This window comes from Cnephaeus nilssonii (genome assembly GCF_951640355.1).
Source record: "Cnephaeus nilssonii genome assembly, chromosome: 9".
Classification (NCBI taxonomy): domain Eukaryota; kingdom Metazoa; phylum Chordata; class Mammalia; order Chiroptera; family Vespertilionidae; genus Cnephaeus; species Cnephaeus nilssonii.
The window spans coordinates 11,040,945-11,067,957 of record NC_137080.1 but is presented as its reverse complement, the minus strand read 5'-3'; the positions used below and the strand labels follow the sequence as shown (position 1 = coordinate 11,067,957).

At 41.7% G+C, this 27,013-nt stretch overlaps 1 protein-coding gene across 5 annotated transcripts in view; it reads right to left on the bottom strand.

Moving 5' to 3' along the window:
• Positions 1–1,056: 1,056 nt before the first annotated feature.
• The window catches only part of DSE (dermatan sulfate epimerase), a 55,272-nt gene continuing 29,315 nt past the window's right edge, over positions 1,057–27,013 (bottom strand). For all 5 annotated transcript variants that reach the window (XM_079781571.1, XM_079781572.1, XM_079781569.1 and 2 more), the window contains 4 exons: positions 12,174–12,427; positions 8,363–8,602; positions 6,101–6,308; positions 1,057–3,745 (listed from right to left, as the gene is read on the bottom strand). In XM_079781571.1, the coding sequence (XP_079637697.1) occupies positions 1,975–3,745; positions 6,101–6,308; positions 8,363–8,602; positions 12,174–12,427 (2,473 nt within the window). In that variant the 3' untranslated portion in view covers positions 1,057–1,974. The remainder of the gene's footprint in view (positions 3,746–6,100; positions 6,309–8,362; positions 8,603–12,173; positions 12,428–27,013) is intronic.

Sequence of the window (27,013 nt, the reverse complement as noted above, 5' to 3'; positions counted from 1 at the left end):
TCTGCCCTCAAACTAATGAAAACAAAAGGAAAGCTGGGTTTGGCACTTGCTTACACTTTTCATCTCGATTAGAAAGTAGGCCTGAGTGTTTGGATCTCAGATCAGGTTTGCTTGGTAGCCTCCAAGGGCAATTTCCCCTTTTTTTTTTCAAAATTTGCTTTTGATCATTTCAGACAATTCATGGTTTTGAATGAGAAAGAGTAGAAGAGAGGAATGTCGAATGAGGTTAAGTAAACGGAGAATCTGTCACATAAAGCAAGTTTAAATCCCAGTAACAGCATCCAGGCAGGACAAACGGAAGCATTCTTCTTTTGAAAACATTATTCTTTTAAACAGTGTGTAATGACATCCTCCCTGGAGGCCTTTTCCATGCGAGAAAAAAAAAAATACTTCCCCATCAGTCATGTTCTAGATTCCAAGTATAATGAGTGAAGCACAGTTAAAAGCCAAACGTGTGTTTCATTTATGTAAGAAGGTTCAAAATTAGAACCGCAAAAAAGGTGCTCATAAAAGTTTCTCTGTGTTCTTGTTTTCCGTTACACACTCGTATTTCCACGAACAAAAAAAGAGACGTAAAAGGAAAAGATCACCATTATGACTTCAGATGTGCAGATCAGTGAATGCGACCTTAACGTAAAATGTGAGCCAAACGTATTTTCAGGGGAGAAATGGAGAAGAGTCAACTATGCTGAATGTAAGATAGTTAATTTCCTCTTCAGTTCCTTTTAAGTATATCGTTTTCTTATGCCAAAGTATAAACTGTGGAATATGTTTCCAGGACTGTACTCTGTGCTGCTGTTAACCTCCTGAGGACTTGACTGCAAATAAATAAGAAAACTTTATGCTTTTAAAAGTATGGCATTACTCAAATATCAGAAGTTGGCTTTTGTTTGAAATGTTTAAACAACAGAAAGGCAAATAAGCAGAGAAATTTCTTCTTTCAATTCAAATACTACTTTATAAGTTTAATTAATGCATGCCCAAATAAACGTTTCTCTTCAAAGTTTTCAAAACTGCTGCTAAATGTGATGGAACAAAGACGACGGATACTATTGAAAAAATCACAATTACGATGTTTATTAAACAAAATAAATTTAAAGAAAATTTTCTATTAAAAAACATAAGAATCATATCCAAATTTTAGCTTCCCCATCTTCTTTGGTATTAAAATCAATGTTCAGGATATAAAATACTTTATTTTGAAGTTTAGTCACTAGGTCCACAGCAAGTTTCCATAAAAAGAAAATAGGAAATCAAGTTATCTGAAATTGTCTTATCTGAATAACCAATGGATGCATAAAAGCAATCAGTTATGTGTGTGCAGAAATGGACATCATTAAGCAAACAGTCATTCATACATACGTGTATTCTACTGGAAGTATATCTTAACTTTTTAATGATTTTTCTGCCATCATTTTACCATGTTATCTGCATAGTAATTCAATACACAAGTGCTGTTATTCACTTAACTAAGGAACTACTCTCCCAGGAAGATGGCACCGCCATACCAGGACTTAGCAACATGGATTTTTTTAACATGGCTACACCATTTTTAAAAAGTCTGTATTTCTCAGAATTGTGTGCTTCAGTCTTTTCATAAAATAGTATCTGAAGATTGCTAATAGCATTAAATTAATATCAATAAGATTCAATCCTAAGTCTTTTTTGTTTCTTAAAAATTACTTAAAACCGGACTTTGTGTTTAAGAGTAGTATTATATGGACCACTAAATTAGTCAAGCCAAACACTTCCAGAAACATCACGTGACATCCAAACTACTTTTATTCCTTTGACAAATTCTTTACCTACTTCAATTCTGATTTCCCTGTGCCCTTGCTTTCTTGTGTGAAGATACCTTCCCCTTAATTTGTTAAAATGAATCTGAGAGAAAAAAAAAAAACAGTAACTGGGGCGATTTTTTTTTTTTTTTGGCATAGATTTGTGACCACCAATGACTGATTGACAGCTTCAGTGCTAACACTGTGACTGGGAACAAGAAGAGTACAACCATAATAAAATACAACTATCTATCAGAAGGACTGCATACAGACACCTCTGGCCATGCAGGCTCTGGGCCCTCTGGAAATAAGTCAGTTGCATTGCCAACATGACAAAGAAAATAACGATGTTCAGAATCAGGAAGAGTCTGGTGTAAGAAGCGGACAGGGACGGGGCTTTGCTGTGCGTGGTCGTCACCATCCGCGCCTGTCCAAACCGGCCTTTCATCAGGCCACCGTTTTTGTGTTTCTCGTACGTCACATCTGCAAAATCTAAAAGGTCTTTCATTTCTTCATCTTCATCGACGGGCTGTTCTTTCTGCGCCAGAATCTGAGCTTTCTGCCGAATCTTTTTTTCATTGACTTCGATCTGGGCAAAGATATCGGGGACGGCATCCACAAATTTATAGCGTTTGCCTCCCCTTCGGTTTTTCTTGGACTTGCGTTGCTGCTGCTGCTGCTGCTGCTGCTGCTGCGAGATGGCAAAAATCCTGTCGATGGCCTCCTCCGTCTGTCTCTTGTCTGAAAATCTCAGCAGGCGCTCGGCGGTCTTCCTGAAGCTGGCTGTGTTGCGGACGCGGGACAGGATCTGCTTCTCCAGCAGCTGGAACACGGGCTTAAAATGCTGCAGGTTCCGCTCCACCACGGCAGCATAGTCCTTCACCTCAGGCACAGGGGTGCTCCTGATGGCCGAACTCCGGTCAAACAGAATTTCCTGGCGATCGGCAATGACCTGTGCAAAGGCAGGCTGTCCCGGGGGCTCACCTGGCCAAAGGTACACAGCATAGGCGTGCTCCCCGGTGGCTATGAACACGTCCAGCTGCTGAGGGTCTCCGTGGATGCTGAAGCTCTGAACGTCCACCGATGGCCCGATGAAGAGGTAAGCTGCCCTGGTGATGGGACTTCGGAGGTGCATGGTGACATTCACGTAGTTTGTCCCGTTGTAGGGATAGCCCCGCGGGTAGGTCACGGAAGCGAAAGTTGCTTTCTCGCTGTAGCCAGTGTCATCCATCCAGTACATTTTATAGAGCCCATCTCGCTGCCTGATGAAGGCCCCGTGGACCCCGTCCACCGCTGTCTCCTCGAAAGGGAGGTCCACATTGTGGAAGAAGCTCGTCGCCGTCTCCAAGAGGCTCTCCTCCCCCAGATGGACTTCATCCACGAGGAGGAGAAGCTGTGGGTGTAGGAGGATCAAATTCCTCTGAATGTTCTTCAGACTGAGCTGGGGGTTGTAAGCCCCCACACCTTCTCCTCGAATGAAAACCACTCCATCTTTTTCCACTGCTGCGACCACTCTCCCTTGGCAGCTGGCTGCCAGGTCATGCTTATATTTAGACCATTTTGATGAGCAGTCCTCTGTGACCTGGCCTTCCCAGGGAGAAAAGCAGGTCTTGGACACAGCGGGGGAAAACATCAGGACGTTGTTGAAAAAGGTGTACTTGGGCCCGTAGAGAGCCTCGGTAATGAAAGGCACGCCATTGGGAGCGAAAGTAAATGAGTTCTGATCGGGATGCTCATGCCCCGCATTAAAATTCCTCCAGCCTTTGATCCAGTCTTTGTATTTGTTTCTGTGGACAATGTCGTATATTGCACGTCCCCCAAGTTTTCCCGACTTGAAGGAAAGAAAAGACCGATTAGGTTCCGCAGGCAGCGCACTTCCGTAAGTCACAACGCCCCAGTCTTCAAAGTAATGCAATGTCGGGGTGCCAAAGTCTGGAGGAGGGACAGATTTCAAGCTGGCATCGTACCTGAAAGAATTCATTTTTTTAAAAATTAATTGGTTTTCTGGTGGAAGTGAAAATAACACATCGGAACACACGGATGCGACCCAGAGCGCTGGCAGTGCAGACCGTAGTAGGGACGTTTCTGAGAACACCCGTGGGTGGTCACACTGTGCAGGGGAACTAACACCCTTGGTGAAAGGAGAGGAGAATATCTTTCCAACGTGCCATCCTTGGATTTGAGCCTGAAATGATTACTGCTGCTAATGACTAGATGAACCTTCTTCACTTAACCATGCCAGAGCTGCCATCCAAATGACTGGGGCTCATGGATCATAAAATCAAGCACTTCACCCAAACCTCTAGCTTGAGGCACTCTTATTCTAGGGAACCCTGTGTTTGGATCTAGAACCTAACACGCTTTGAGTTGCAATGAAATATTTTTCTACAATAAATAGCATTATTAAAGTTTGGCAGCGTACTTTTTACCCTCTAAAATTTAATTTAAATAGAGTTGATCTTCACATATTAGATACAATTTACTGTGACTACCACACCTAAAAATATAAATAGATGCAATTCAGGAAACTTAATACTGAGGATTTCTAATTGTGGCTACCACTGCTTAGCCCAGATCTAAAGGTTTTATTTTAATCTACAGATGATGTCATGCATATTGGACAAGAAATGACCTGTTATTTAGGATATTTTATTTAGGATAAGTGTTTATTATCAAGTAATAAAAAAAATTAACATTAAACTTCCAAGTGATTAAGAACACAGGTTTTTGATTCAGAAAGGCCACAAAAACAATAATAAACATGGTTGTTTGCTTTTGAGGATTTGAAATAACAGCCTTGACGGTTTCATACAATTTCCTGCTCAAGGGCAGAAAGGCAGACCTGTGTCATTAGCTCGCAGAGACTGTTCTACAGTGAACCAATCGCATATGGCAGAGTTAATCTCATTGGTGTTTGTGGCTGTTTCATCTGTTGTTCTAGTCTCAGTTCAGAACATCAGAAAACGTGTCTCTCCTCAGGCCTGGTATAATAAGGTTTGCTTCCTGTTGTGATTTACCAAATCCAGACACAAGCTGCATTTTCCACCCTCCTTTCAGGTTTTGGCCAGTTGGCATACTCCTATCAGGCAGGTTTTGAACCAAGTCAGACTGAGCATGAATCGGACCCCTATAGTCAAGCGTTATAGAACTCTCTCGGTTGCTTATTTATGGGAAAGTGAAAACACAATAAATAACTACTTTATCCCCCTAAAAGGAGTCAAGAATGGTTGCATAGTAATATATTTAGTTCACCGGTGAATACAGTTTTTAAAAATGCTGGTTAAACTAGAGACAGTTACCTCTTTTCTAGTGTTATTTTTCTCTTAATTGTTTAAAATTTAAAAAATAATGAAGGGAAGCAATCACACCACAGAAGCTTATTCTGGAGGTGAATGCAAGTGTCAAAAGCTTGAAAAGACGTAAGAGATTAATTATCAACTAGTTCCCTGTAATTTTTACCTTCATTTATTGGATGCCGGTAATATATTTGGCAGGACTTTAAAAAGGAGACACTGGTTCTCTTTCTGGCTTAAAAGATTAAGGCAAAAAAATATTACATGGTTCTTTTATTATCAAAGTGAAACTGTCAAATACTGTCAAACACTTTTAGTTTTGAAAATTTAGTAACAGCTTTGCTCTTAGCAGATTATAATGCTTCATTTACCAAAACAAAACATTTTACTACCTTTTCTGGGGTGTGATTATCAGAATAACCCAGTCTAAATTTAGTTAATGGTTTTCTCTTTATACAATTTCAAAAATGATGTAAATCTGCCGAAACCGGTTTGGCTCAGTGGATAGAGCGTCGGCCTGCGGACTGGAAGGTCCCAGGTTTGATTCCGGTCAAGGGCATATACCTTGGTTGCGGGCACATCCCCAGTAGGGGGTGTGCAGGAGGCAGCTGGTCGATGTTTCTCTCTCATCGACATTTCTAGCTCTCTATCCCTCTCCCTTCCTCCCTGTAAAAATCAATAATATATATATATATATATATATATATATATATATATATATATATATATATAAAAAGAAAGTATTAAAAAAATGATGTAAATCAAAACAGGCATATCTGTAAAACAGTGTGAGCCTAGGACATCTCTAACGTACGAAAATCAAACGGCAAACAGTAATGAGATTTAAATGTCAGGAAATGTTTCAGGCAGAGTTTCAAACACTGTGATAGGAATTGAATTTGCAAGTGCTGAGGTGGCATAAAGTGCTTTAGATTAGTTTTTGTGTTTGTGTTTTTTTAAAGGCAAAAAACGAGCACACCTGTACCCCTGGGTACAATCTCTTCCCGAAGCCCACGCGACGTGTCATACCAGAGAAATTCCGTGTGGAGAGTGCACCAGCGCTGCCCTTTGGAGGGGGTCCCTGGGCCCTCCACCACGCGGTTCTTCCGGATCTGGTCAGCCAGCCAGTTACCACTGCCGTTCCGCAGGACAAACTTATCCAGGAACACTAACTGGCTTTCTGGGCCATAAAACCAGTTGTAATTTGAGTCTGCAATGGCCACAGTCCTCTGAAATCCTGGGGAAAGAGGTTTTACAGAACTAAGGTCAGTTTAAAACTGCACATTCCCATAAAGGTCTAAACAATGATTTTCAATCCTGCCTGCAAATTAGAATCAAGTGTGTCTTGGATAAAAATGACAAATGAAACCACAAGGCCCACACTCCACCCCAGACCAATTAAGGTCTTCCACAAATCTTGCGTGCAAGTGTGTATTTGCTATGTGGTAACTTGTCATTGGTGATGGAAATGCCACACTAATGACACACACTGCCCACCTTCCTCGATTTCCAGGGCCCATACTATGTGCAGCTATGTTTGCACAGATACATACACCATCCTCTTGTGCATGATGAGTTCCTGGACTTCAGATGAGCAACAGCTCTCCTACCAACTCATCCCACATCCTACGCCAAGACAATAACAGAAATGCCTCAATTTGCCCTCCAATCAAGCGGGAGTTATAAGGTGTAGGGGAGAAACTGAGTTTCCACAGGAAGAAAACTTAATTCCCACAGAGATCCTGCCAGTGCGTATTGCTGGACGTTAAAGAAAAGAGAGGAAAAGCAAGTATCATACTGAAATGGGTCAGAAAAATAAAAGCAGGGAAGACAGGATATGCTCCAGACATTCTTAAAAGAAGAAGAAGGGCGAAAACTCTGGGTCAGACAGTACTAGTCACTCGAATAGCCGCTGGAGAGAAAAAGAGGAAGGTTGAAGCAGATTGACCGAACACAGAATCCCTTCCAAATGTCACCATGACTGTATTTCCGTCATTTACAGCTAATATTTTTGCTTCTAACAGTCTAGTAACTGCTTTTCTAAATAAGTCTTATTATAAAATGTGATTTTCTGAATCTTCTGAAAGCGGATGATATGTTTTATTCCTCTTTGAATCTCCTGCCCACCACATAGGTGTTCAAGAAAGGTTTGTTGAGTTAATGGACACAAATATTTGAATCCTCTCCTTAGAGGTGTTCATGCTGTCTTTTCCAGCTTAAGCAGCAGCTTCGTACACAGCTTACAGCAGACCCCAGCCCTGCTGCGGTTGGCTGTTAGATCTCAGCTCAAATTACAGAACACCGAGACCATTAAAGGCCTTTGGTTATCAACATAAACTATAAAACAGGTCGCTCTGGTATGTCTAAGAATAAGCAATAAAACAGATTTTTGAATGTAAAGTCTAAACTAAATTTTAATATGGTTCTTTTGCTCTGTATTATTTTTGAAAAACTAACCCAATAATGGAGATTCTATCCAATCCACGTGTGTACAACCACAGCAAAAAGATTTAAATACTGAATTTTTTACTGTAATTCTAGAATCATCATCTGAAAACTTCATTTCACTGGAGGGAGGAGGGGAACTCATCTTGATGAAAAACTACCTCCTAAATTTTTTTTTAAGTCCTGTTTAGAAATAAGAGTTACAAGGCTCTCTTAGAAATAAATCAGTTCTTAAATCATATATAACTTTTTTTTTTTGAGCCAGTTCTCCTAGAAGACTAAGCTACACAGCAACAAGAGACTAGTTTTATACAAATTCACTTTTTGACTATATTCCTATATTTTATACTATTTATTTCAATAAAATACTTAAAGAAAATACTAAAGCCCCAACTTACATACATAGGTGTAATATTTCATTTTGAATCCTGTCTATATAGTTTGGAAGAAAAAATTATGAATTAAAAGCCAAAATAGGATTGATCAGGGGGTCACATATAAAAGAAAATGAACATGTAATCATAAATGTTTATATTGTTTTGATTCATGAAAATGAATGTTGTACATGTATGCATGGTTTACACATACAAAAATAAAAGGTCTGTGGCGGCTACACATTCTATTTGATCTGTCATGCTCCAAGATTTACAATACCTAATCACAAATCCCCCCTTTAACTCCCAAGATGTTCTGGCTATGTAACTCTTACGTTGAATTCTATTTTGATTTTTTTTTTAATCCCTCTAATTGCAATATGACTCAAACCCCACATTTCTCTAGCCCATTTTCATAATCAGGAAAAATGACAATAGTTAACGTTGATCCACTTGTGATTCCTCACTATACCTGGCAGGATGGTTCTATACATAAAGGCAAAGTGTTGCTTAAGCCACGGGTGACCAAAGTGGTTGATGTCGAAGTGCCTCTGAACGAGGAACATGTACTGGAAGAGTGATCTGGTGGTGTAGCTGCCGTACGCGACCCCTTCATAGAGGGAGCCGTCCGTCACCTCGCGGAGCAAGACCAGAGACTTCTCCATGATGGTCAGAACTTGTTTGGTCCATAAGTAGGCTTCTTGAAGATAGCCTGAAGGATGGAAACACGTGGAAACAATGACTCAGGCTGTAACAAACATACACAAAAATGTGGCCAAATAAAACCCTCTGGGTTATCTGACTCCTTTATATTACAAACTGCATTTTGTAAAACTCCCACTTATCAACGTTATAAAGAACATCCTGCTAATCCGGGATTGTGATGGGTTTAGGATGTAAGTTAAGAAGTTCTTGAATACAGGTCATTTATTAATTACATGAAGATAAACCTTTAAGTGAACATCAGTCATTTTCCAATCTTTAAAAAATTGAAACCACATCACATCTAAGATCACAAATTGCACATAACTTTATGCTGGCAGGAAAATATCTGTATATTAAGATTTTTAATTCAATTTTACTAAAAACTACAACTTGAATATATTTTTTGAAGTTTATCACTTTATAAAACTTTCACCATTATTTTATAGGATTTGTAATAACTACAAATACTATAAAGGCTAAATGGGCAGTCTTCAATTTGTTCTATCCTCAGACAACAATTTCTCACATTCTTTTGTGCCTTTAGATTCCCTAGGATCTGAAAAGGCAGCCCAATGGGGTGAAGCGACCATTGAAGTGGCAACTTAAGGGCCAAAAACATCAGCCGGGAGTCCAGAATCTGCCAAAAATGAGCTACGTGGTTTTGTTCAAGCATTTCTTCAACCTGTCACATTCTTCAATCTCCCCAAATGAAAATTAAAGGTCTAAACACTTTTTCAAAATCCTTACAACATAAATGCTAGCTTTCTATAATTCTTGCGAGACTAGCATTTAAGTAACAATAACAACTCCTCGCATTTTTATAACATTTGTAATTTACACAGCACTGAACATAATCCTACTTAATCCTTTTAATAGCTCAATGATGCATTATTACTCCAAAGTTACAGAAAGGTTGACTTGTTCAAGACCTTGGACACATGACTGAAAAGGAACAGAACTTTGATCTGAGCCCTGGTCTTGAGATTTAAGGTTTGTTTTCTTGTATTTAAAACACACAACCCCTGAGGATAAAATTAAGCTCACTGCCTCCTGATGTGGGTGGAGTCTTACTGCTTCACTCCCACAGACGGGTGTGTGACCATCAGTGCTGAGCACCCCGCCATGGCTCTAGTGTGCTGGGCGTGGGGCTTCCAGAGGCCCAGTACACCACAGACCCAGGCTAAGTCAGTCCTTGCTCCCACCTCATGTGGAAACACCATTCTCAGGCTCGCTGGTCAGAGGTGACTGTTAATTGTACCCTGGATCTGTCTCCCACCCAGCTCCACACCTGGCATGCCCACCTTCTGGATACTTTTCATTTCCGTTCTCTAATCGTTAGGGTTTTAAATTCCAATCATCTTCATATTTTCCTTCTCTGTAGCCTCCATCTGCAACCAGACACCAAGGCGACTGATGCTCACTGCTCCCAGGACATCACACAACCTGATTTTCCTTGTTTTTTTCCTTATAAAAACCCTATTCAGGAGATGAGGCAATGTCCCCCAACATACTTGGAAAACTTCAAATCTGTCATATGACGTACCATTGCTGTTACTGATGCTATGCTTCCACCATCCACATACCTTACCTAGAATGTTCTTCATCGTTTTCACTCACCAAATCCTACCCATCCTTCAAAGTTCCATGAACCTTCTCAAACTCACTTAAAGAATATTGTTCTTTTGAACTCAAACGTATTATACTCGATTGGTATGTAACCATAGCTTCGTGGTACCTCTTATTTAATTCCCTGGTGCTATTATAACTATTGGGCAATCATCTGAACATTTCACATCTCTCTTCTTTCCTCTTGATGTGTGAACTGCTTACATGTGGTCCTGTGATTTCCATGCACCAAGACTTAGAGAGGGTTAGCAGCACAGACAGAAAAGCCTAATCCTCCCTCTTTGGAGATTTTATGTGAATCCAGTGTAACTTCAGGTGTGCTCTACGCTACCTCAGTCAGTACCTGCAGGCTGGTCTGGAGAACATGGAATACTGCAACAGCCTGACCAAAGTAGCTCCTAAGGCTGGAGGGAGTACGCCAAGAAAGTGAGGACTACCAGCGTAACTGAGATGTGCAAAACCAGAGATTTCACCCTTTTTTCTACCCGGTCTTCTTATAAATAACGTTAGTCAGGAAAAAAATACATAGGAAAACTCCTACCAGGAAAGTCGTACAAGTTTTCCTCCAATCTGAACCAGCCACAGACCTTGGGATTAAATTTAGCTTTTGTGAGAGTAGGGGGCAAAGGAAGCTAGCATGAAAATTCACCCTCTTAATTAAGCTTTCCTTATTGCTAGAAATTAAATTTCTATTCCCAGAGAGGCAACAAAATATAGTGAAAAGAGGTTGACCTTTGAGTTTGACCAGAAGTGGGTTAAAAATCCCAGCTACCTTATATGGTTGATGTGAGAATTCATATTCTTATGGGGAATATAAGAGTTAAATCCTTTTAGACTTGCCAGCTCCAAGTATATATTTAATATCCTTATAATTCATTGTGTTCTTAGAGCTGCTTTTCTTAAATATAATCTTACTTAGTCATTTATAGACTTCCACCAGAGTTGTAATTAAGACAGAATTATAAGAACCAAGAAAATCTAATACTAGCAATTATGTTATACATTAAGGCAAAATAGCTATACAATCCACAAAAGCTACTTCCAAATTTGACCTAAGTGATCCACATTGGTAGTTTGAAGTCTTTAGAGAATAAAAGTACTGATGTAATGATACACATGTGTGCAAGGAATATTCATTTCAAATAATAAGCCACCTGTTTAGCTTTTAAAAACTCCATTTATCCAGGATGGCTGACTTCACTGTCAAAATTCTCTGGAGAAATCAGTATTTACCACTGGTCCTGTGCTGTAAGAATATGGCTTGGGCCCTAGCCAGTGTAGCTCAGGTGGTTGAGCGTTGTCCCATGCACCAAAGGGTCGCTGGTTGGAGTCCCAGTCAGGGCACATGCCAGGGTTGTGAACTCAATCCCCAGTAGGGGGCATGCAGGAGACAACTGATAGATGTTTCTCACATCAGTGTTTCTTTCTCTCCCTCTTCTCCCTTCCTCCCTTTCTAAAATCAATAAAAACATATTTTAAAAACATGGCTTGGGACAATCAAAAAGCCATAATTAAATAACCTTCATGCTAATATAACTAGCAGAAATGAAGGAAGATGTCTCTCAATTCTCTAAGCGATGCCCTAGGTATTACTTCATCTCCTAGACTTAGGATCAAGTATGAACATGTACCAAGACTAGTTATAAAAAAATGCTTTGCTCATGCCTGGCTGGTGTTGCTCAGTGGTCGAGCGTTGACACATTAACCAGGGAACTCACGGTTCAATTCCCGGTCAGGGCACATGCCTGGGTTGCAGGCTCGATCCCCAGTAGGGGTCATGCAGGAGACAGCCGATCAATGATTCTCTCTCATCATTGATGTTTCTATCTCTCTCCCCTCTCCCTTCCTTTTTCTGAAATCAATAAAAATGTATTTTTTAAAATGCTTTATTCACAACATGGCAACCACGACTCGTGTCAGCCCGGGCGTCCCTCAGCTGTGTCCACACTCACCTTGGTTCATGAGAACTAGGCTTCCTGTGAGCAGAGCCATGCAGTTGGTGGGCTGATGATTGTGCAGGTATTGAAATCCCCATCCTCTCCTGTATGAGGTTTCATACATATAGCCCGAGGCATTGGCAATCACTTCAAGAAACTTCTCCTGCTGTGTCTTGCTCAGGTAGTTGTACAAGAAGTCATAGGCAGTGGCAAAACCCACCAGGGAGTGAGCGAGCGGGACTTCATCCCAGGGAGCATCTTTCACCAACCTGGAGAGGAAGAGAAGCCGGCAAATGAGTGCCACAGGGCTCACAGCTTTCATCACACCTTTTGTGTGTCTATTACTCAGAACTAAAGGACGCAACTGGAGATATAATCCAAGCGGTTTAATGACACAGAGTCAACTTCCCTCTACCTTAGACCAGCGTCAAGTTTAATGTGAAAATTACAGAGTTTCTCTCTTGATGTTCCCAGCAATATCAAGATGCTGGGAATTTTTACATTTGATTTTTTCCCTCTTGCTGAGAGGTAGACGAATATATCCAAAGAGATCTGAAGCACATAACATGTAGCAGCAAGGCAAAAATTCTCTGGCATACCCAGTTAACTAGGGCTCACCCTCCCCTTTCTACCTGCATGACAGGTCCTGTGCCTATGACTGCCTCGCTAAAACGGTCAAACATGTATGTCCCTTCCTATTTCTCACAGGCTGGTCAAGGTGAAGGTGGCATGGTTCACAGCTTATGACCTCTCAATCGGGACAGACCCTCTGGGTCAACACTGTGATGCAGACACTGGCTTAAAAAGATGTAAATGAGTGAAATGAACTGATTCTATTTCTACATCTCCTTCTTCTCATGAAATAAACGGCACTGCCTTTAAGGCCCTTTGGGTAACTTTCAGAGAAGCCTAAAAGCTGGTCTGTGAAGTTTTTTAAACTGCCATTTTTCTAAGAAGCCACATTTCTGCTTGACCTGCTGCATTGTTCGGCGAGGGTTTTAACAGTGTGTGGCCTGCGTTACACAGGAAGCGAAGAAGGATCTTTCACAGTCACAATGCTGTGGAATTATCCAGAAAACCCTCCCCATCTGCTCAGGATGTATGTGAGTAATCTCTACGAGAGGAAAACAATGAAGAGTGTGCCGTGCTTGTGGGAGGTGGAAGAAAGCGCTCAGTCGGGGATTAAACTAAAGCTTAACAGTTCTATGCCAGGAGCCTCCTTCGGCAACTCCGTGAAGTGTTAGCCTCTTTCTCAGGATGTCTGACGCTTCATACGCTAAAATACACAGGGATACAAGGAAATCTCTGACTTTGAAGTGTAATTATTCAAACAGGTATCTTTTTTAAATTGTGGTATGTGCTTCTTTATTAAATAACAGTATTTAACAGCAAGATTTAACTATCATAATTTGTAAGTAGTGATGAGCACAAATATTATTTTGAGATGTTTATAGTAACTGTGTGTGATATGAACATATCTGTGACCTCTATCTGTGAAAAGTTACAGGTTCTCCCAATAGTACTGTAGTTGGTTATCTACATTTATGATTTGGAAGAAATAAATTTCAGTTAGAGTTAGTAAAAATTAAGATGCAGTATTTCCCCCATACAAACTCCACAGACCCCAAGTTAAGAATACTTAACAATGTCTGAGAGACTTCTTCTAGACCGTGTTCTTCCTTTAGAAGTTTATATCAAAGAACTGATCTTAGTGAGGTCTTGTCTGGCCACCTTATCGGAGGTTCAACATCACTCCCCAACCCACAACCTCTCATTTCCCTTCCTTATTTTTTGGTGTTCTTACTACACATATGTATACATACACATATGTACATGTATATGTATGTGATACTGTATGTGCAAGTATCCCTTATTGGAACTTAAGTTCTGCAACAGCAGGGTTATTTTCCCTGCCCTGTTGTATTCACTATTGCATCTGCAATCCTATAACAGTGTCTGGTACATAGTAGACTCCCAATAAGTGTTCTTGTTAAAAGAAAAAATGAAGGAACAAGCTTATAAAACTAGGCCACACTGTTGACAGTGAATATGCAATCCTTATGAAATCAGAGATTTTGAGGAATCCCTTGGTACTTCAGAATAATATCACTGTTTGGTTAGCTGTGCTGGTGATACAGACTGGTACTAAAGTGACTAAGGTCGATGAGTTTCTTAACCATTTGGTCACAGACAAAGCCACCTTGCTGGTCAACTTGCCAGTGTGTGTACTGGTTGTAAACAGACTGTGAAGAGTGTGAATTAATTCCCTACTTCCAGGAAAAAATTAATTCACACTGCAAGCTCACTGCCAGGGAGTTCGGAACACAGTCCCCACTGACTCATGGTGACTGGTGAGCCAGGCAGAGAATCCAAGTCACTCATTTCCCAGCTCTGTGGCATCTATAAATGACAGCATATACATCTAGCCGTGATAAAGCTGATGTCAATGAACTGTGACCACCCACCAAACTCTGACACATCTGATTAACCAGTAAACTTACTTTTATAGATAAAAGGACATTTAATAGGATTCTCATTCTTTAGGAAATATTATTATGCAATTTCTGTGAAAATTTATATCCTTCCACATACAGGTACTTATTCCAAGCAGTTTTCAATTTAATAAAATACTCGCATACATATAAAAATAGCTCATGGTACCATTGGGTTCATCACTACTAAATCATGAAATCTGGCCTACAAATAGCTATATTTCTAAAAGGTTATCTAAATTGTTTAACAATCAAGTGCAGTAATGCAAGGTTGGTACAATATTCGCAAATCCATAAATGTGACACATCACATAAACAAACCGGAAGACAAAAAACACATGATCATATCAATTGACACAGAAAAAGCATTCAACAAAATCCAACACCCCTTTTTGATTAAAAAAAAACAACACACACACAAAACTCTCAGTAAAGTGGAAATAGAGGGTCATACATCAACATAATAAAGGCCATATATGACAAACCTATAGCCAACATCATACTCAATGGGGAAAAATTAAAACTATTTCCTCTAAGAACAGGAACAAGATAGGGATGTCCGCTTTCACCAGTCTTATTCAACATAGCACTGGAAGTCCTAGCCACAGCGATCGAACAAGAAAAAAAAATAAAAGGCATCCAAGTACTCTAAACACTAGAACTAAGGAATGAAGTGGCCACCTCAAAAAACGAAGTGGTCCCCTCTCTGTAGATATTCAAGAACAGAGATATATTAAGGAGGGATTCTCTGAAAAGGAATCATGTGTTTGTCAGAATGTTAGGCAGAGTTTTCAAATTACAAATGACAAATTATAAGCTATTAATAAGTTGTAGAATGAACATGGGTCATGACCAGCATGTTTTTAGTGTCATTTAATGGAATGGAATGGAATAGGAAAAAGTAGACTACAAAGCATGACTTAAATACAAGGGGTGATTTGTGCAACTTTTACTTACATATCTACACATGTAGAGTTAAAGTTATGTGTACATTGTGTTGTGATGTCCACTTTGGTTCTTATTGTGGGTCACAGTGAAGGAAGGTTTGAAAACCACTGTCTTAGAGGGTAAAGGTGACACCAAACAAGCAGCCCTCAGATGCACCCTGCAGGCAGAGAGGACCCGGGCCCAGGGTCAGTGCGTGGAGCTGGGTGGAGTCCCGGGCTTCCCAGGGCACTTCCCAGCAGAGGGTCTGGAGCCAGCACTGAGGACAATCCCATCTGAGATCATCAGGAAGGAACCCAGACACAAGAGAAGTTCAGCATGTTCACAGTAGAGGGCAGAGGTGCTGTAGGAGGGAGGCAGATGAGAAACACTGAACGGGCCCGGTAGTCAATGCTGGAACAAAGTAACTGGTCACCGTGTGGAACAACAACAATATACATCTCCCGTCCCCAAAACAAGTCTGTCGGACTCTGAAGCCATTTCTATTCCAGAGGGATAATGAAATAATGCCTATGAACAGCACCCTACACCAACAATGTTTATTTTCTTTCATGTGCTGGGGACACAGTTTCAAGGAGCACTTCTTAAAATGTAATTTGGCAATAAAATGGAAGAAAAGTCAGTTTAGGATTTTTCTTTGGGAATCATGAAAAATTTGGAGATGTGCTATCTCCTATGTTGCCACAAAAGAGAATTAATGAATAAATTAAATTTAAATTAAGTTATGAGTCAAACTTGTGGGCTATGGTCAACAAGCCATGGACATTAAACAGTTTCCCACATTTTAGACCTCCAGTTGGCCATACTGAAAATAAAAGCTGACCCTCCCTTCCCCAAAGGCTGAATGTAATCACACCCTCCCCCCATCTTCTCTGCCCAAGTGACAGGCCATGGTAGGAAAGCAAAGAGCAAAAGATTCAAACTGGCACCAGTAATACTTTGAAATCTTTCCCTGGTCAGCAAGCTCTCCAAAGAAAGGAAAACAGTAAACTCCGTGGGGGGTTTTCAAAATGATGGCTAAAAGTTTAGGGTGAGAAGATATTAAAGCTTTAGTAACATGTGTGAATTTATTCTTCTCTCTCCCTTCCGCACGTTGTTTCTTGTCATACTGAATTCACTGCCAAGGAATCACAAAAATGAACTGAAGTGTGCTCCCTCAATTGAGACAAGCCCAAATCACTATGCACACTTCATCAAGAATCTTTTTCTTTTCTCTAACTTCAGAAGAAACAGTGTAATTCGCTCTCAGGTTGATGCTTCCCTCTGGAAGCACCGCCTGCCCAGTGTTTCCTTTTGGTCTCAGCTCCAGAAGTGATTTGAGGACACCCGTGTGGCAGGAATGCTCTGTTAGCATCTCACCTTTTCTTTTCACTCTTCTGGCCGTTACTCATTTATTTACTTATAATTAAAGCTGACCTTCTTTGAATTTTCCTTCCATATTTTTTAAGTCATTGACAGAAACGATGCATGTTGTTCTTGAAAGCACATTTTATATTGAATAGAATCTTTCTTTTCTGATGACAACCTTTTTTTTTAAGTCACAACACACTATGGGCAAACAGGAAGTAGCTAAAAATAATGCTTGAAATATGAACTTGACATATCCTCTTTGGTCCACGGGCACTTCAAACTCAATATATCCTAACCGAACCTTAATGAGCCTTTCCAACAGTCCCAGGTTTTACAATTTCACTGAGAGGTCCTGCCATCCTCTTGCATCCCACAAAGATAGTTCTTTGTCCTCGCTGTCCTCAAATACAATTGTCAAGTCTTACACATGCTAATAACGCTTAAACCTCTCTGGAAACCATCATTTCTTTCCATCCTCAGAGTCCCTATTCCAGGCTCTCCTCTGGATAAACACAAAAAAAACGAACTGATCTTCCTGGTGTGACCTCTGCCATCTACTCTCCACATGTGGTCAGAGATGCTTCCTTCCTCAAACACAGATCTGTCCCATGGAGAAAGCAGCAGCCATTTCATGCTCACCCATGCTCATGTCAAAGTGATCAAAACTGAGTCAGATCAAACCTCAGCCTCCGGTGGTCAGTCTGCAGGAAACACCAAGGGTGGGGGAACCCACCGAGTTGCACCCTGACTGCAGTCAGCAGCATCCAGACTGTGGGAAGCTGTGCAGGCCGAAGGGCCCAGGTCCTTCCCTAGATAATTGTAAAAAAATTAAGGGGGGGGAGGGAAAACTGCTGATAAAAATGACTTTTCAAAGACATTTTGAAAAATGAGCCAGACTAAACACGTGCCTAGGGATGCACACTTGAATGAACATAAAGAAACCCAGGGACGTGATGAGTGTAGAAATCAGGGTAGTCTTTGTGGGGACAGGGGGGGCTGCGATTGGGATGAGGCCCTATGAAGGGGCTTTGCTGGGCGGTTGGCAAGTTCTATTTTTTATCTTTGCTGTGGTTACCAGGGCAGACACGTGTAGACAAGTCTGTATGGTATTCTATTTTATTTTGCAATGGAAAGGTTAAAAAAAAAACACAAAGAAACTCCCACACACCAATCTGATCATGTCCCTGCCCTGTGAAAACTCTTCAGTGGCCTCATGGTGCTTGTAAAGAAAAGTTCAAGTTCCTTCACATGGCGGGCAAGGCCTTGCAGCGCCTGGTTGTCTATTCAGAGCCTGCTAGTCTCCTCCCTACATTAAATTTCAGTTCCTCAAAAGCACTCTGCTTTCTATGTCACAGTCTCTGAACATCAGTCACTCCTGCTTGGAACATTCCAACATGCTCTCCTCCCCCTTCACTTGGCTGATTCCTATTTGTTCTTCAGACCCATAAGAAAGCCTTCCCCAATGCTCCAATTTGGATGAAGTCTCCTCATTACACACGGTACCTCCCCCATCATAACATGTACCGTATGCATTCACGTTGCCTATTCGTTTATATCTTCCAGTATTCAACAACTGAAGGCAAGATGTACAACTGGTCCTCAACACTTTGTATCCCCAATACCTCGCACAATGCCTAGAACAGAATAAGTACACAATAAACTTACATACAATGAATATGTGCACACACTTATTATAAATTAAAATTGCCTTTGTTGGCATCAATTTATAAGAACACAAAATATAAACAAAGTAATAGTTAAAGCAGACACATTATGCCAGGTACTCCTTTCATTAATTCATTCAGTCCTCTAAACAGCACTAGGAGGTATTATATTTATCACCAATTTAGAGGTGAGGAATGTGAACCATGAAGAAGCCAAGTAAAATGCTCCAAGTCACACAGCTCACCAATGGGAGCAGAAGTCAGGCCGTATGGCTCCGCAGTCCTCGCCCTGAATTCCAATAAGGCATCACCTCCCACCATCTAACGTTACTACTATTCATTTCAAAGACTGAAGAGGTAGCTTTAAAGTTAAAAAAAAATTACTGAGATTATCTGATAGAGAACATTCATGAATATGACATACATGTTTAGATGCTGGATGCCAAAAGCAAAGGACTGGAAGGAGAAATACCAAGTGCAGGAGGAGCACTTCAAAGAGCGAGTAACACAAGACCCCCTGGTAAACTAGGTACCAAGACCGGCCTCCCACTTACAGGCTGGCAACAGGCAGGTCTTCAGAGTGAAAGGGAGGCTAGACAGACAGGAGCACCCACAGTGTGCGAGGCCCCAGATCAGATTCAAAGCGTATACAGATCCAGGACTTCTGCTCTCGGTAAGTTTAGACTCAATTAAAAGAAGATCATTTACTCACTCATTTACTGTATCTTATTCATGCCCTATTTGGCTCTCAGAACTCGATGGCAAAATGTGAGGGTGGTGTACCCTCAATAAGCTTATGTGTCAGTGCAGGAGGCAACCAATAAACCAAGAATTACAGTACAGGCAAAGCATCCTGTAAGAGTTTTGCGTGGATTCCTCGGCATCTCTGGATCACACTGGCCAAGGTATGAGTAGAAGATGGACTTCAGGAAGTTTCTAGAAAGAAGTTTCTTTGGGGCTCCATCTTGAAGACATATACTCCTGATGAGAGAACATGGTAAGTAACCCAGTTACTACTGCAAACCAATGAGTCACGTGGAAAATAACGACGGGAATGGAGAGGAGCAGAGGCTAGAGAAAATGTTACGGAGGAGGGAGAAGTTAACTGTATCCTGAAGTCTGGGTAGCATTAGAGGGAAAGAAGGAAGAGAGGGATTGGGTAAGTCTGGATCCTTGCAGGCAGAAAGGCCAGCTCAGGACCATTGAGGAGATATACATCAATGCCTGTCAGTGAAAAGCCTAAAACACTGAAATCACAAAATTCTAGAAAGAACAACTCTAAAAATCTGTAAGCTCTGGGTGGAGGCATGTTTTACAGTGATGGTGACAAGTTAACCTTTTTTTTTTTAATTGCCTAAAGATACTTTTTCTTGAAGAGCTCACCCACATTCAGTAAGAACACAAACAACAATAACAAAATGCATTAACAGAGTAGCAAGAATGAAGGACAGAATAAAGGAGGAGGAGGAGAAAAAGGGGAGAATAGAGGGGAGGGGGAGTGACTCAAAAAGGTATGCAAAGAAGTGAATTACCTTTTCTCTTCCACAAACCCCTTGCTCTCCTACCTCGTCTGGGGCGTGACTGTGAGGTCATCCACCCAATACAAAACCCAAGCACTGTACCATTCTTTACACCCCCCTCTCCTTCCCCATTTAAATCTGGGTGTGCCTCAGAACCGCACAGGGAACTTGTTGAAAGAGCATGCCTACTCGAAGAAATCATTCATTGAGCCTGGGTAGGGCCCAGGTTATCTGTCTTTATACATATATATATAATTTATTTCAGAGAGGAAGGGAGAGGGAGAAAGAGAGAGAAACATCAATGATGAAAGAGAATCATTGATAGGTTGCCTCCTGCACGCCCCCTACTGGGGATCGAGCCCCGCAACTCGCCCTGGACCGGAATCGAACCTGGGACCCTTCCAGTCTGCAGGCCGATGCTCTATCCACTGAGACAAACCAGTTAGGGCAGGAATCTGTCTTTTTAAGACTACCTTTATGATTCTGATAAAAGAACCATACTTTGGAAAAAAACTGCCATATCCAATCAATTTCTGTGTAGATTCTCTGTTCTAAATGTCTCTTAAATTCATCCTATGTTCTCACCACTCTACTGTTTTAATTGTGGTTTTTATCTCCTTCCTAGACTAATATTATAAGCTTCCACGTTCTCTTCTTCCTGATCCCTCACCTCCAAGCCATTCCACACACAAAGCTTCTAAACCACAGGCTTATGTGGGATAAGCAGTGATCAGGCCCCTGACTGTGTCTCCGCCTGCTGTCCTATGCCAGCATGTGGACGCTGGAAAGGAAAAGGAAAGATGGGTGAGCAGCTGTGTTAAGCATGGCTAACCCACGTTCCCGTGATGTATACGGCAGAAGAGGAAGAAGTAAAAGCCATTCTGAGGATAACTAAGGTACAATGAACTACACCCAGCTTACGAGACTCCACGGGCATACTCCTGTCATTATCACTCTCCAGTAGTTCTAGATATCTATACAGCATTAGTAAGAACTTAACGTCAGCAAGACCCTATTCTTTTTTTAAATTCCTTCCCGAGAATATGTCTTTGTTGATTTTAGAAAGATGAAAGGAGAAACATTGATGTGAAAAGGAAACCGATCAGTTGCCTCCCGTGGGCACCCCAATCAGGGATCAAACCCGCAACCTAGGTATGTGCCCTGATAGGGAATTGAACCCACAATCTTTGGTACAGGATGGCACTCCAACCAACTAAGTAAGCCACCCTGCCAGGGCCCTATTCTTCTTATTTTATTTTATTTTTCAATTAGTTTACATTCAATAATCTTATCTAATAAAAGAGTAATATACAGATTGACCATCACTGCGACAGACAATATAGCTGCCCCCATGTAGTCAAAGATCCTGCCCCATGTGGACACAAGATGGCCACTACAAGATGGCCAGCAGGGGAGGGCAGTTGGGAGGCACCCCGCCTGCAAGGGAGGGCAGTTGAGAGGGACCAGGCTTGCAAGGGAGGGCAGTTGGAGGTGATCAACCCTGCAGGAGAGGGCAGTTAGGGGTGACCAGGCTGGCAGAGGAGGGAAGTTGGGGGCAAACAGGCTGGCAGGGAAGCAGTTAAGCATCAACCAGGCTGGAAGCGGAGTGGTTAGGGGGTGATCAGGCTGGCAGGCAGAAGCGATTAGGGGCAATCAGGAAGGCAGGCAGGCAAGCAGTTGGGAGCCAGCAGTCCTGGATTGTGAGAGGGATGTCCGACTGCCCGTTTAGGCCCGATCCCACCAGGAGTCCCAGATTGGAGAGGGTACAGGCTGGGCTGAGGGACAACCCCCTGCCGTGCACGAATTTCGTGCATCGGGCTTCTAGTATTTTATATTAGTTTCAGGTGTACAACATAGTGATTAGACAACCATATCCTTTGCAAAGTGACCCCCTGATATTTCAAGTACCCACCTGGCACCACACATAGCCATTATAATATTATTGACTATATTCCCTATGTTGTACTTTACATTCCCATGACTATTTTGTAACTACAAATCTATACTTCTTAATCCCTTCACCTTTTTCACCCAGCCTCCCAACCCCCCACCCTTCTGGCAACCATCAGTCTGTTCTCTATCTATGAGTTTGTTTCTATTTTGTTTGCTCTTTTATTTTGTTCTTTAGATCCCACATATAAGTGAAATCATATGGTATTTGTCTTTCTCTGAGTAAGACCTTACACTTTTATTTTTTAGTAAGACTCTATTCTTAAGTGATGTTAAACTGAATAGTTATTATTTTACTTCATAGATAAAGCCAACTTTTAAAAAATGATTACAAAAGCATTACTGAAGCAGAATACAGATATATATGTAGTACTTGCCAACTAGCATTTTCCCTCAAGATACTGGGCAAGGAAGGCACAAAATTTAAATAAACACCATGATTGGCAAATTTTTAATAAGAAAATTTTGAGAGCCTAATTGTAAAGATAAAGACTATGTTGAACTTGATACATTTATGTCTCTGTATACATGGGGTGAAGGGCACTGACTTAGAACCCAAACAAAAGAAGGAGGAGGATTCTTCTGGCCTTAAGCAAAAGCTCCCTCAGGCAACTCTGAAAGCCTCCTGTATGTTAAAAAGCAACAAGTGCCCAGCCGGTGTGGCTCAGTGGTTGAGCATCGACCTATGAACCAGGAGGTCACAGTTCGATTCCCAGTCAGGGGCACATGCCCAGTTGGGGGCTTGATCCCCAGTAGGGAGTGTGTAGGAGACAGCCGATCAATGATTTTTCTCTGATCATTGATCTTTCTATCTCTCTCTCCTTTTCCCTTCCTTGCTGAAATCAATACACACACACACACACACACACACACACTGAGTGGCCAGATTATTATTATCTCTGAACACATAATAATCTGGCCACTCATATATATCCTATATAATAAAAGGCTAATATGCAAATTGTCCCCTCGACCAGGAGTTCGACCAGCAGGCAGGCCGGCCAACCACCCATGTCCCCTCCCCCTGGCCAGGCTGGCCGGACCCCACCCATGCACGAATTCATGCACCGGGCCTCATATATATATATATACATACACACACACACATACACACACACACACACACACACACACACACACACACACACACACACACTGAGTGGCCAGATTATTATGCATTCAGAGATCATAATAATCTGGCCACTCAGTGTGTATGTATATATGTGTTAAAAAAAATTAAAAGCAGCCCTAACTGGTTTGGCTCAGTGGATAGAGCGTTGACCTGCAGACTGAAGGGTCCCAGGTTCGATTTCGGTCAAGGGCATGTACCTTGGTTGCAGGCACATGCCCAGTATGCAGGGGGTGTGCAGGAGGCAGCTGATCGGTGTTTCTCTCTCATCGATGTTTCTAACTCTCTATCCCTCTCCCTTCCTCTCGGTAAAAAATCAATAAAATATATTTAAAAAATAAAATAAAAAGCAACAAGTGACATTAAAAGGGCAGGAGGTAGGAGAGAGCGAGTCACTCATCATTGAGATGCATTGAAGGTCAGACCAATAATGCATCTTGGAGTCAAACAGCAAACAGATCCCATAAGGAAATTAACTTTGGATTTCTCTTCAATTGTGCAATATCACTCTTGTACAGTATCTTCAATTAGTTGTTAGAAAGAAGCATTTTTAAAACTGCTTTACCGTCACTTGATCTGAGAGAGATGGAGCACAATTTGCCTGATGTGTGCTGAACAATCACCCTGAGGTGCTCAGCTAACCTGCAGAGCTGACTGTACCTCTCCCTTAGCAACTTGTCACAGGCTTCCCCCTGCCACAGGTCACCTGACCTCCATCCTTGCTCTATGTCTTCACTCGGAATGATGCTGGCAACAACCTGCTCATTAAATGGCGTTCAAGAAGGGAATTCCCAATGGCCAGGTTCCTAAAACATGTGTTTCTATCCATGTTAAAGAATCTGGCCATCATTCAAAGCCTTGCAGTCATCAGTTTTTAGCCTTTTGCTTCCAAGGTTCTGAAGCAAAGTATAAGGAGATAACTTCCTTTAGATCACAGAATGAAAGGAACAGAGGAAAAGAGAGGCAGAAAGAAAGAGGAGAAGGAGTAAAAGGAAGGAAAAACATGAATGAGAACAAGCCAGGGGAGTTGGGGGCTGTGTTTTCTGAGAGCCCCACAATTGTTTCCAGGGGTCCCCTGGATCTGTTTCTTTGAATGCAATGGAGTCCAGGTGCATTCTGGGAGAAGCCTCCCAGTCCTCACCACTGTCAAGTTGGAGAGGAAACCCTGACCTTTCACTCACGGTGCTGTAGCTCCACATGGCGGGGCCCAGCTACAGCCTCTCCCGGACTTCGATTCCCAGCCTTAACGGGCAAATTAGAAAAGTGAAAAGCCTGCAGAGCAGTTGTAGAGAAACTGCATTTGGAGCCCAGCAGGGCTTGCTGAGGGAGACAGGCACAATCTTCATTTTGGAATGTGCAGGAGTAAACCGGATGGGTTCCTTTCACTATGCCAGAGGCTTTTCTTTCTTGTTTTTCTCTCTCTTTCTCTCTCCTTTATTATTTTGTTTTATTTTGCAAATACATCGTCAGGGGTCACTCTCCAGAAACTTGCAAGTCACAGGTAAAGATATAACACGCAGTCTGTTGCGAATAAAAATATAATTACTTCTCTGTCCGAAAGTTCAACTTCCTTTGTTTCCCTCACCAGTTCTGATTTCCTGTCGCACTGGCTCCAATGCAAGGGTGAAGTAATTTCTTTCCTCTGTGATTTATTTTCTGACGATAAGTAAGCAAAAATGCCATAGAGAAAGCGGGAAAGAATGATTCACAACAAATACTTCTCAAAAGCACAACTCCAGTGACCCGGTAGGTAAAAGGGAGTACTGTGTAGCAAGATCTTAACAAGAATAAAGCTGCATGTTCGTATGTATTTCTGTGTAATGATAGCAAACTTCATAAAACTGTGTTCCAGGCACATAACGCTCAGAGCTTTACATGCATCACTTTATTTAATCCTTGGGACAATCTTACGTGGGAAGAATCATCCACATTTTATAGATGAAGAAACTGAGGTTTGCAGAAGTTAAGGTGCCTGCCAAAGGACACCTGGCTAATACAATCGCGGAGTCAAGATCCAAGTGCATCTCTGCCTCCACAGACCACGGCTCGGCTGTTCCCCAAGGCTTACGGTGCTCACAGAAAAGCCCCCAAAAGCCTGCAGCTTGGAAGTGCACACAAGATAACTGTACACCATCAACAACCAGAACAACAGTCCTCTCTGCTATAGTCCTCGCTTAAATCTCTTTGAAATGCATTCATCTCTCCATATTATTTTTTAATTCATTTTTTATTGATTTCAGAGAGGAAGGGAGAGGGGGAGAGAGAGAGAGAAAAACATCAACGATGAGAGAGAATCATTGATTAGCTGCCCCCTGCACACCCCACACTGGGGATTGAGCCTGCAATCCAGGCATGTGCCCTGACCGGGAATCGAACCGTGACCTCCTGGTTCATAGGTCAACGCTCAACCACTGAGCCACGTCGGCTGGGCGATCGATCTCTTCATATTATTAAGTAAAATATGGGCAACTTAACTGCACTTTTCTTTAGTGACTCAGGGTTTGTAGTGTTTTCCAGTAACTGTGTGAGTGAGGTTTTGTTTGCTTTCAGCTGTAGAAGATTACTGTAGAAACTTGCCAAGGGCTGTAATGTCAAGCTCACAACTCAATCAAGGACTAAGCTGGGATACACAATGAATGGGGAGGCTCCCTGATAGATGGGCAGGCATTTCATTTTTCTACATATACAAAATTCTGCTGAAGGATCAGGCTAGACTAGGGGGGAAATGGTGGCCTTGTCTTAACCTAATGTTCGTCCCCTCCACCTCCACCCTGGTTTTTAGGAACCTGACTGTGGAGAGAGATCCTCCATCCAGGGATGCTACAGTATTCATTCATTCACTAGACCCGTGGTCGGCAAACTGCGGCTCTTGAGCCACATGCGGCTCTTTGGCCCCTTGGGTGTGGCTCTTCCACAAAATACCACGGCCTGGGCAAGTCTATTTTGAAGAAGTGGCGTTAGAAGTTTTTAAAAAATTTGGCTCTCAAAAGAAATTTCATTCGTTGTACTGTTGATATTTGGCTCTGTTGACTAATGAGTTTGCCGACCACTGCATTAGACAGAAATACATTTGATGTGGAGGATACACACACAAGCAGAACAGAATGGTCCTCCCTTCAGTCTCATCTTGTGTAAAAAGAACAGCATTGTACAACTCATCACATATGTGCTGTATGGGTGCTCCTAAGACTATGGTGAAGTCTTCATGAAAACCCCAAGAGAAATTTCTGTCTGATCCTTGGGTCCAGAACAGCATCTCTGCGGAGTAACTGATCTGTTTTTAATCCCACGGACACTGGATGCTGAAAACTAAATGAGCCTCTTTTCTTTGCTGCTAAAAGTCTCAGGGCCACCTGTGGCCTACCCATGGCATAGAAGAAGCTTTTTGGCAACTGTCTCATTCCCAGTCCAGTTGATGTCCCTAACCTCTTTATCCCCTCTTTTTTTCCCAGCTACTTCAAATTTGATTCTTGTATTTTATGTTTCCTTTATCTTCTGAGGGAAAGGCACAGTAGAAATAAGTAAATAAAAAATACATAAATATAAAAATTTTAGGAAAGTAGAGTACTATGTGCTGACTCCAAAAACTCATCCTAGAAATTTGTGGACATCCCTTTAAATCTCCACTAAGAACTTCTTTTATTATTTTCCTACCTTAAAGTTTAAGCTCTTGAGTGGGGAAAAAAGATGAAAGATTTTTAGTTATTTGGAGCTCAATTGTGCTCTTTTTCTTAACTATGTCAGAACTGAATGCACAAAGCAACCATTTATAAATGAGAATACCGCCATGTGCCAATTGGCCTAA